General features: G+C 47.0%; 1 protein-coding gene across 1 annotated transcript in view; it reads right to left on the bottom strand.

Moving 5' to 3' along the window:
* Positions 1–12,570, bottom strand: part of LOC134879534 (protein-methionine sulfoxide oxidase mical3b-like) — a 30,777-nt gene that overhangs the window by 15,522 nt on the left and 2,685 nt on the right. Inside the window, exons 3-4 of the mRNA XM_063906085.1 lie at positions 7,356–7,563; positions 6,593–6,709 (exon numbers count right to left, since the gene is read on the bottom strand). Coding sequence (XP_063762155.1) covers positions 6,593–6,709; positions 7,356–7,563 — 325 coding nt within the window. The remainder of the gene's footprint in view (positions 1–6,592; positions 6,710–7,355; positions 7,564–12,570) is intronic.

The following is a 12,570-nucleotide window of genomic DNA, read 5'->3' as shown; positions in this document are numbered from 1 at the left end:
CAGGGTCAAAAACTTCATATGATAAACAACATTTGGCAAAAGGGCAAAACCCCATACAGATTTAAACCACATGAGGACAGGGGTTAACGCCTCATACAGAAGGGGCCCAGAGGACAGACAGGGGCAACACCCAATCCAGGGGAACATGGGAAGGCAGGGTCAACCCTCCCATTACAGGGCACTGAGGCAGGGAGGGTCAACACCCCATATCCAGGGCAAAAGGGACGGGGAGGGGCAACACCCCATATCCAGGCACCCTAGGGCAGGGAGGGCAACACTTCATATTTAGGCAACAGAGGACAAAGGGGTGGCAAAACCTCATACAGAAAGAAAGAGGAAAAAGGGCAACACCTCATTTGACGGGAAACATGAGGCAGACGGGGGATACCCATATACAGGGCATGAGGGCGGCAGGGGTTAACACTTCAAGATAAACAAATTAGGAAAGCAGGTCAACATTCATTTTCAGGGGCCCCCGGGACCAAATCAACTCCTCAAATCCTAAAAAAAAAAAAACAACTCAACTACCTCAAAACCAGGGCAACATGAGGACAAGCGGGTCAACCCTTAAAATAAAACAGGGCCCAACATGAGGGGCAGGCGGGTCAACCCTCATATCCGGGCACATTAGACAAGCAGGGGCAACACTTCATACTGATAAACAAAATTAGGACAAAGCGGTAAAACTAACAGATAAGGACCACGGGGACAGGCGGGGTTAACGCCTCTACAGCAGGACACCCTGAGGACAGACGGGTCAACCCTCATACCAGGGCAACATGAGAAGGGGTCAACACCCCCTATTGACGGGCAACTGAGACAGGCCCGGGGCAACACCTCATATCCAGGCAAAACATGAGGACAGGCAGGGGTCAACACCCATATCAGGGGGGCCCCAAATTTGGGGGGCAGGCAGGGTCAACACTTCATATTTAGGGGAACATGAGGACAGGCGGGCAAAACCTCAACAGATAAAAACAACATAGGACAAGAAGGGTCAACAATCATATTTACAGGGGAAAAGAGACAACAGGGTCATACCCATATACAGGTGGAGGAAAGGAGGGGCAACACTTATAAGATAAAAACTTTGGGCAAAAGGGCAACATCTCATATTCAGGGAACATGAGGACAGGGAGGGGCAACCCCCATACCTATAAGACAAAATGAAAACGCAGGGTCCCAAAAACCTCATATCCGGGGAACATAGACAAGCAGGTCAAAACCTATACCAGGGCAAAATGAGGACAGGCAGGTCAACCCCATACCAGGGGAACATTAGGACAACAGGGGCAACACTTCAAGATAAACAACATTAGGCAAGCAGGGTCAAACCCAAAAGATAAAAACCCAAGGACAGGCAGGGGTTAACCCTCATACAGACAGGGCACCAGAGGGCAACAGGGGCAAACCTCATATCCAGGGGAACATGAACAGGCAGGGTCAAAACCCATATGACAGGGAAAAATGAGAAAGGCGGGTCAACACCCATATCCGGCAACATGAGGACAGGGAGGCAACAACCCCAAATTTTCAGGCAACCCGAGGGCGGAGGGGGCAACCTCTTTTCAGGGCAACATAGGAAGGCAGGTCAACACCAACCCCACCAACAAGGGAAAAAATTAGAAACCATAGACAAGGAAGGTCAACACCTCAATTTACAGGGAAACATGAGGACAGCAGGGTCAAAAACCTCAATTAAAAGGGGAGAGGACAGGGGGGGCAAATTTAAAGGGTAAACAACATTTGGGGCAAGCAGGGACACTCTTTCAGGGGGAACATGAGGGCAGCGGGGAACCCTCATACCCTTGCAACATAAAAACAACAGGGGCAACCCTTTCAGGGCAAAATTGGGGGCAAGCAGGGGCAACCCTAATTTAAACAAACTTGGACAGGCCAGGTCAACACCTCTTACAGGGCAACATTTGGCAAGCAGGGGCAACATTTTAAAAGCAACATTTGGCAAAACAGGGTCAAAACCTCATACAGAAAGACCCATAGGGGAGGAGGGGGCCCCCCAAAAGGGAACCTGGGACAACGGTCAACAATTTAGGGACATCAGGGGGGTCAACACCCGGGGTGGGGGGGGGGTAAACCTATATCCAGGGCAACTAGGGGCCAGGGTCAAAAAACCCCCTATACAGGGCACCCTAGAGGCGGGGCAAAATTATATCAGGGGGAACATGAACGGGGAGGGGCAATCCCAACATAAGACAACATGAGGACAAAAGGTCAAAACCCCCCATTTGAAGGGAAAAATGAGGACGGAGGGGCAATACCTCAATCAGGGCAGAGACAGGGAGGGTAAAACTTAAAAATAAGACACATAGGGCGGAGGTCCACCTCAATGGCAACATGGGAAAAAGGGGGGGTCAAATCAATCCAGGGGGGGGGGTCAAAGACAGGGGGAAGAGGGAGGGCAACACTTTATATGTTAGAAAAAAGGGAGGGTCAAACCATAAACGGAACCCCGGGGGGGTCAACACTCCTAAAGGGCAACAAGGACAGGCGGGGGCAAAACCCCTCTCAGATAAGCAACATGAGGGCAGGCAGGGGCCCCACTTTTATTCAGGGTGGGGGCAGGGGGAAATCAATTTGGGGAAACAGGGGAGTAACACTAAAACCAGGGCCCCATGAGGACGGGAGGGGCAACACCTATATCCAGGGGAAAAATGAGGGCAGGTAACCCCTCATACAGATAAGACAAAAAGGACAACAGGGTCAAACCCTCTATTGACAGGGGAAAAATGAGGACACAGGGGATACCTCATACCCGGGCACGAGGCAGGTCAACCTTTTTACGGGCAAAATAGGAAAGCAGGGGAACACCTCATTCCCCGGGGAACATGAGCCAAGGTCAAACACCCATACAGGGCAATGAGGACAGGCAGGCAAAACCCCTATTACAGGCAAAAGGACGGAGGGTAAATTAAAGGGAAAGAGAAAGGAGGGAATCCAAAAAAACAAAACCAAAAAAAGGGGGTAAACACTCATTTCCGGGCAACAGAGGACAGGCAGGGTTACACCCATACCCGGCAAAAAGGGGCAGGAGGGTCAACACCTCATATCCGGGGAAAAATGAGGACAAAGGTCCCCCCTCATATTGAGGGGGAAAACATGAGGGACAGGCGGGCAAACCCACCTATAAAAACGAACAGGCGGGGAACCCTCATAAGACGGAAAACCAAAAGGAAACAAGGGGCAAAACCCCCAACCAGGGCAACAGGACAGGCAGGGGCAACACCTCATACCCTGGGAAAAATGAGACAGCAGGGGCAAAAACCTCATAAACCGGGACATGAGACAGGCAGGGTTAACCCCAAACCCGGGGAAAATGAGGGCAAGGGAGGGGAAACCTTTAATTCGGGGGAAAAATGAGGGCAGGGAGGGCAACACCCCAATTGACAGGGGAACCCTGAAGGAGGGTCAACACTCATACAGGCAAATAGGGGAGAGGGGAAACCTCATACGAAAGACAAATGAGGGGAAAAAGGGTCAAAAACCCCCAATCCAGGGAACAGGGACGGGGAGGGTCAAAACCCCAATTAAGACATTTTGGCAGGGAGGGGAAACCTCATACCCCGGGAACATGGGGACAGGGGGGCCCAAAAACCTAATAAAAAAATGGGGCAAGCAGGTCAACACCTCATATTCGGGAAACATAGGAAAGGAGGGTCAACCCTAAAAATCAAAAAAAGGAAAACACAGTAACAACCCCATATCAGGGGAACATGGACAGGCAGGGTCAACACCTCATATTTTACGGGCACCATGAGGACAAAGGGTCAACACTTCATACAGTAAGGACAACATTAGGACAGAGGGTCAAAACCCTTATGATAGACCAAAGGAAAAGAACATTACCTATACAGGCAACTAGGACAGGCGGTCCAAACACCTCATACAGGCAACATGAGGGCGCAGGTCAACACCTCTACCCCTGGCAACATAGGGACAGGCAGGGTCAACACCTCATATTGACAGGGCAACATGACAGGCAGGGTCAACACCTCATATTCAGGGCAACATGAGGACAGCAGGGTCAACACCTCATACAGATAAGACAACATGAGGACAAGCAGGGTCAACACCTCATATACAGGGCAACATGAGGACAGGCAGGGTCAACACCTCATATTGACAGGGCAACATGAGGACAGGCAGGGTCAATTCCTCATATCCAGGACAACATGAGGACAGGCAGGGTCAACACCTCATATCCAGGGCAACATGAGACAAGCAGGTCAACCCCTCATATTGACAGGGCAACATGAGGACAGGCAGGGTCAACACTTCATACTGATAAGACAACATTAGGACAAGCAGGGTCATAACCTCATACAGATAAGACAACATGAGGACAGGCAGGGTTAACGCCTCATACAGACAGGACACCATGAGGACAAGCAGGGTCAACACCTCCTACCCAGGGCAACATGAGGACAGGCAGGGTCAACACCTCATACAGATAAGACAACATGAGGACAGGCCGGGTCCACACTTCATATTCAGGGCAACATGAGGACAGGCAGGGTCAACACCCTCATATTGACAGGGCAACATGAGGACAGGCAGGGTCAACACCTCATACAGATAAGACAACATGAGGACAGGCAGGATCAACACCTAATATCCAGGGCCACATGAGGACAGGCAGGGTCAACACCTTATATCCAGGGCAACATGAGGACCCGGCAGGGTCAACACCTCATACAGATAAGACAACATGAGGACAAGCAGGGTCAACACCTCATATTGACAGGGAAACATGAGGACAGGCAGGGTCAATACCTCATATCCAGGCACGATGACAGGCAGGGTCAACACTTCATACGGATAAGACAACATGAGGACAAGCAGGGTCAACACCTCATATCCAGGGCAACATGAGGACAGGCAGGGTCAACACCTCATATTCAGGGCGACATGAGGACAGGCAGCGTCAACACCTCATATTGACAGGGCAACATGAGGACAGGCAGGGTCAACATCTCATATCTAGGGCAACATGAGGACAGGCAGGGTCAACTCCTCATACATATAAGACAACATCAAGACAAGCAGGGTCAACACCTCATATCCAGGGCAAAATGAGGACAGGCAGGGTCTACACCTCATATCCAGGGCAACATGAGGACAGGCAGGGTCAACACCTCATATCCAGGGCAACATGAGGACAAGCAGGGTCAACCCCTCATATTGACAGGGCAACATGAGGACAGGCAGGGTCAACACCTCATATTGACAGGGAAACATGAGGACAGGCAGGGTTAACGCCTCATACAGACAGGACACCATGAGGACAGACAAGGTCAACACCTCATATCCAGGGCAACATGAGGACAGGCAGGGTCAACACCTCATACCCAGGGCAACATGAGGACAGGCAGGGTCAACACCTCATATCCAGGGCAACATGAGGACAGGCAGGGTCAACACCTCATACCCAGGGCAACATGAGGACAGGCAGGGTAAACACTTCATATTCGGGGCAACATGAGGACAGGCAGGGTCAACACCTCATATTGACACGGCAACATGACAGGCAGGGTCAACACCTCATATCCAGGGCAACATGAGGACAGGCAGGGTCAACACCTCATACTGATAAGACAACATGAGGACAAGCAGGGTCAACACCTCATATCCAGGGCAACACGAGGACAGGCAGGGTCAACACCTCACATTGACTGGGAAACATTAGGACAGGCAGGGTCAACACCTCATATCCAGGGCAACATGTGGACAGGCAGGGCCAACACCTCATACAGATAAGACAACATGAGGACAAGCAGGGTCAACACCTCATATTGACAGGGAAACATGAGGACAGGCAGGGTCAACACCTCATATCCAGGGCAACATGAGGACAAGCACAGTCAACACCTCATATCCAGGGCAACATGAGGACAAGCAGGGTCAACACCTCATATTGACCGGGCACCATGAGGACAGGCAGGGTCAACACTTCATACAGATAAGACAACATTAGGACAAGCAGGGTCAAAACCTCATACAGATAAGACCAAATGAGGAAAAGACAGGGTCAACACCTCATATCCAGGGCAACATGAGGACAGGCAGGGTCAACACCTCATACAGATAAGACAACATGAGGACAGGCAGGGTCAACACCTCCTACCCAGGGCAACATGAGGACAGGCAGGGTCAACACCTCATATTGACAGGGCAACATGACAGGCAGGGTCAACACCTCATATTCAGGGCAACATGAGGACAGGCAGGGTCAACACCTCATACAGATAAGACAACATGAGGACAAGCAGGGTCAACACCTCATATACAGGGCAACATGAGGACAGGCAGGGTCAACACCTCATATTGACAGGGCAACATGAGGACAGGCAGGGTCAATTCCTCATTTCCAGGGCAACATAAGGACAGGCAGGGTCAACACTTCATATAGATAAGACAACATTAGGACAAGCAGGGTTAACCATATCCAGGGCAACATGAGGACAGGCAGGGTTAACACCTCATATACAGGGCAACATGAGGACAGGCAGGGTCAACATACATCACATATGTCTCTCTTCCTTCCTGTATTTTAAAGAAAGTAATGCGTCCTCACTGGGGGGTCTCTGGTCCTCAGGAGGCTCCTTAAGGTGTTTGAACTCCACGTTGACGTGAACTTCAACACCGAGCAGCAGGGCCACCTTCAGCAGAATCAGCTGCAGCTGCCGGATACCTGCACAGGTGAGTTCCCCGTTACAAACAGGAGAACTCTGATTTCATGTCAAAGCCAAAGTCCACTTCATTGTCAAAGTTTATTGGCAAATATAAAAGAACATATAACACAAAAAGATAAGAGCGTAGAAAAAAAGGGGGGGTAAAAAGGGGTAGAAAACCTAAGTAATATATCCAGATGCTGGACACCATCAACACAGTGTGATGTGGTGCAGTGGCAGCGGAGAATAGAAGGTGACTGGTGCTGGATGAGGGACGGGTGTGTGAGGGAGCGGGATTCATGTCCTGGTACATTTCCATTGAGGCTGTGGGGAAAGGTGGGTGGGACGGAGGGCGGAGAGGTCAGGGGAGAGATGGGAGTGGGGGTAGAGGGAGATGAGAGAGGGGGAGAGAGAGGGAGGGACAGACAGAGGGGGAGCGAGAGGAGAGAGGGAGGGAGGAAAGAGAAACAGGGAGAGAGAGAGAGGATTTAGGGAGGGACGGATGATAGAGAGAGAGCAAGAGAGAGAGGGAGGGAGAGAGTGAGAGGAGAGAGGGAGGGAGGGAGAGAGTTCAGCATCCTGACCACCTGCTGGAAGAAGCTGTTCCGGTTTGTGTCCCTGCAGTTAAGCAATTCAAACTACACATGGACTTCCTGTTTGACTCACTGATGTGGTCGATGGCGCCAGCGCAGAACCTCCCATAGAACTTCTTGGCTCCGAGGGCCCTGAGGTCATGGATGGTGAAGGGCCACAGGTGCAAAACGTTGTTCCTGGAGAAACAGTCCCTCTTCTCCAGCAGAACCACCCGGGCCCCCAGGAACCTGAGCTCCACAGCTGTCCGGAGACCACAGGGGCCCGCCCCCACCACCACACACTAACCAATCACAAAGCAGTTAGTGAGGGTTATATGGATGAGTCCTAAAACCCTGACATGACTGACATAATTTGTATATACTGTACTGTTTATATAAAGGACTTTTCAATCTGGTGTAATTTATGTGTTTATTGACTCTTTAATCTAGTTTGATTCATCTGTTATTGACTCTTTAGTTTGATTCATCTGTTATTGACTCTTTAATCTAGTTTGATTCATCTGTTATTGACTCTTTAATCTAGTTTGATTCATTTGTTATTGACTCTTTAATCTAGTTTGATTCATCTGTTATTGACTCTTTAGTTTGATTCATCTGTTATTGACTCTTTAATCTAGTTTGATTCATCTGTTATTGACTCTTTAATCTAGTTTGATTCATCTGTTATTGACTCTTTAATCTAGTTTGATTCATCTGTTATTGACTCTTTAATCTAGTTTGATTCATCTGTTATTGACTCTTTAATCTAGTTTGATTCATCTGTTATTGACTCTTTAATCTAGTTTGATTCATCTGTTATTGACTCTTTAGTTTGATTCATCTGTTATTGACTCTTTAATCTAGTTTGATTCATCTGTTATTGACTCTTTAATCTAGTTTGATTCATCTGTTATTGACTCTTTAGTTTGATTCATCTGTTATTGACTCTTTAGTTTGATTCATCTGTTATTGACTCTTTAATCTAGTTTGATTCATCTGTTATTGACTCTTTAATCTAGTTTGATTCATCTGTTATTGACTCTTTAATCTAGTTTGATTCATTTGTTAATGACTCTTTTGTCTAGTTTGATTCATCTGTTAATGACTCTTTAATCTAGTTTGATTCATCTGTTAATGACTCTTTAATCTAGTTTGATTCATCTGTTAATGACTCTTTAATCTAGTTTGATTCATCTGTTAATGACTCTTTAATCTAGTTTGATTCATTTGTTAATGACTCTTTTGTCTAGTTTGATTCATCTGTTAATGACTCTTTAATCTAGTTTGATTAATCTGTTAATGACTCTTTAATCTAGTTTGATTCATCTGTTAATGACTCTAATCTTGTTTGACTAATCTGTAAATGACTCTTTTAGCTGTTAATGACTCTTTAATCTTGTTTGATTCATCTGTGAAATGACTCAGAATAGCCTCGTTGCACGGTAACCGTAAATTCTACTTCCGCTGTTACTGTATGCGCTTCTAAACTTCCGGTGTGATATCGGTGAACGTCAAACATGGCGAGTTTCTACACTAGATGCCTGCAGGATCTCCCAAACATTTCCATCTCAGATGTCCACCGACTTGTTCGGATGGGCAGTTCTACACCGAAGAGCAAACGTGATAAGGGATACAAAATGTACCTATCCAGTTATATCGACAATTATGAAGGTAAGTTGTAACTATGGCACAATATTATTGTAGCTACATAGCTAACATTAGCGCTTACATAGTGATATTACTGTGGTAATAGCTTTACTTACTTTTATAATTTAACGTGGTCTTTGCTCGACTTTTCAATGTTCAATGTCCAAAATCCTCCGACGCAAGGCTTCGTTGTCCTCAACCAAGTCACTTGCTCGTATCACCGTTTGTGGCAACACCGAGTAGTCGTGGTCAGTAGCTACAGCCGCGATTTCCATCTCGTTGTCAGAGACATCGGGACTCTCCACATCTGGCCGCGGGCGCCTCTCCCAAACACTCGGTCTAGGCAGGCCCGTTTCTAGGATTTTGGGGGCCCTAGGCAAAGAAGTTGTTGGGGGCCTTTAAAAAAAAAATTTCCGCAATTCTGTGCGTTTTAATCACAAAAGAGGTCAAACATACACTGAAAAGTAGCCTTTATTATTTTTTTATTTCCTACTGAAACTGCTGCTTGCGGCCCTTGGCCTCAGCAAATGCAGACACAATCCCCTCCAAGTCCAAAGACCTGCGGACGTCACTCTCAATTGACATGAGTGCCAGTCCAGAGAGCCTCTCTTGGCTCATAGTTGACCTCATGTAATTCTTTATGCGCTTCAGAGATGAAAAGCTCCTCTCTCCGGAGGCAACCGAGACAGGAAGGGTCAGAAGTAGGCGCAGTGCAATGCTTAAATTGCTGTACAGGTCCAACAGCTTCTCACTGTATATGTAGTCCAGCATTTTAAATGGGCACCTGGATACTTCATCTGGAAAGGTGTGGACAGCAGAGTTGATCTCCAATGCCAAGTCGTCTGCATCAATATCATGGAGGGTTTGTTCCACTTTCCTGCATCTCTCATGCAATTTCCCAGTCTTGATTGTGGCCCTCATGATATCAATGCTGAACAGGAAGTCGTACAGGGCATACACCCCCTCCAGTCTGGAAAATCTGTCTTTTAGGCTGGTGATGGCAGTGTCAACCAAAGGCAGGAAGAAGTCCCTTCTGGGGTCGATTGGGTTTCATCTGTACTCTCGTAAAGGAACTGCCTTTTCTTTTTACGTTGCCTTTTCTCAGGCAATTTCCTCTCAATTTCCAGATCTTCTGCAATCTCCATTGCATCCGTTTGGCTTGATGCGAGTCCATTTTCCCTGAAATCTTCTAGGTACTCTGTCACTCCCTCGGTTTCTTTTTTCAGTGTTTGCATTGAAACATCCGGGCTCTGGAGGAGCTTGCTCATATGGTTAACCTGATACAAAACGTTGTACCAGGTTATTGTGCACAGAAGAAAGGACCATGTTTTAAGCTCACCATGTAAGCTTTTTGCTGAGGACATGGTCTCTGAGTCCCCCTTCTCTGTAGCATATGTCTCCAGTGCTGACAGTCCGTCTAGTATTTCAGGTAGATGGTACCGCACTACCTTCACACTGTCAATTCGGGCCTCCCATCTCGTCCCTGAAAGTGGCTTAAGGGTGAGCTGCTTCACATGCTGCTTCAAAATTGCCCAGCGGTGCACAGAGGAACTGAAAAGGTTGTACAGTCGTTGCAGCATACCAAAAAAAGACATGGACAACACTGAAGACTTGGCAGCATCTGACACAACCAGATTTAGTGTGTGACTGCTGCATGGGATGCATAGCGCCTTGTTGTTCAGCTCTAAAATTCTTGCCTGCACACCCTGTTTGTGGCCCATCATATTGCTGCCATTGTCGTATGACTGCCCACGGCAATCTGAAATGCTGAGGTTGTGCTTCTCCAACTGGTCAAGCAGGATTTCACTGAGCCCTTTACCAGTTGTGTCTTCAACATGTACAAATCCCAAAAAATGCTCAGCAATAGAAACAGGTGTTTCACAGTTGACAATCCTGAGAACAACAGAAAGTTGTTCCTTGTGGCTGATGTCAGGAGTGCAATCCATGATCACGGAGAAGTATTTTGCTTTGTGCACTCTTCTTGCAATCTCCTGTAGGATTTTGTCTCCGACCAGCTGAATGATTTCGTTCTGAATGACTCCACTCAGGTAATGCACCTTTGTCTCTTTGCATTGTATTCGTCTGATGTGTTCATTCATTACCGGATCAAACTGTGCTAGGAGTTCCACTTGAGCCAGAAAATTCCCATTGTGGCGATCATACACGGTACTGGTAGTTCCTCTCAAAGCCTGGTTGCGTTCTGCAGATGGGAAACTATGGCAATCACTCTCCGAATCACGCCTTTCCAGTGTTCAACTTCAAGTTGCATCAACTCCATCTGTCTTTGATCAATCAGTGTACTGGTTTGCAGTCTCCTCTGAAGGTCGTGCCACTTTTTCACATTGTCACAGTGCACCTTTGTGCACTCGTGTTTTTTTAGGCGATAGGAAAGGTTCTTCCATCCACCGTAGCCACAGGTCGTTAAGGCATTGTCACGCTCACGCTTCCCGAAAACAGTACAAGGGAAACAGAACACTCCATCTGTGTGGATGGAATACACCAGCCACGATCGATGTATATTCTCACCATTTTTCATGGTTCTTTTGTAACTGTCCTTGGTGAATCTTCGAGGAGGATTGTCTAAGTTTTGCGGGAATTCAATGTCCATGATTTGCACAGGTCCTTTTTTGACTATTTCACAGCGCATACTGCTTGTTAGGACACTGGGCCAACATCCTGGGTCATCACTTAATGTGGTGCTTGCAATACCTACAGGTACCCCAGTTCTGGATGGTGGGGTGGTCTCTGCCATGTCAATGTCATCTTCCTCTTTGTCCTCCTCATGAAGTGGAGATGTAGTTGATGGCACTGTTGAAAACATATAGTTGCAAATTAATTTATAGCACAATTGCCATGTGGTAAGTACAGCAACTAGGGAATGGTGATCTACTTGTATAATGCTTTAAAAAGAAAGGGTCATTTTAATACACTTTCATAGCACATGGGTGTTAGGTGATAAGTTGAAATTGTGCGGCTTAATGCACCTTCTGTTGAACCACTGCTGGGAAGTGGTGTGGATGCTTCCACTTGCTCCTCCTCAAGTCGTGATGGAGTTGATGGCACTGCTGAAAAATATGTAATTACAAATTAATTCATGGCACAGTTTCATGTGTGAAGTACGACAACTAAATGCTTAAGGTATGGTGATCTACTTGTGTAACGCTTTATAGCAAATGGTCATTTTAATACACTTTCACAGCACATGCTGCTATAACTTTGGGTCACTATGATAGGTGATAAGTTGAAATTGTGCGGCTTAATGCACCTCCTGTTGAACCACTGCTGGGAAGTGGTGTGGACGCCGCAATGTTGTCTTCCACTTGCTCCTCCTCATAAACATGTGACGAAGACGATGTTGATGGCCCTGGTGCAAAAATAAATAAATACATAAATAATATTCTTTTTATTTATATTGCACATTTTGCATGCATTGATCTCAACAACTCAGTTATTCATTAACATTAGTGAATGTCCCACATATTTGAAATGTCCAGAAGACTCTGTGGGCAAGTGGAATGAATACACACAACTATGACTTGAATTAGAAAAATGTAAAGTCATTTTGATAACATCAAGTGTGTTGATAGAAGGCACTAATAATAGGTAGAAAAGAACGTTACCTTCAGTAGCACCAGAGACAACACTTGGTAGAGCGGGATGAA

This window comes from Eleginops maclovinus, chromosome 17, assembly GCF_036324505.1.
Source record: "Eleginops maclovinus isolate JMC-PN-2008 ecotype Puerto Natales chromosome 17, JC_Emac_rtc_rv5, whole genome shotgun sequence".
Classification (NCBI taxonomy): Eukaryota; Metazoa; Chordata; class Actinopteri; order Perciformes; family Eleginopidae; genus Eleginops; species Eleginops maclovinus.
Note: the sequence above shows the minus strand (reverse complement) of the source record. Positions and strands in the feature narration are given on the sequence as shown.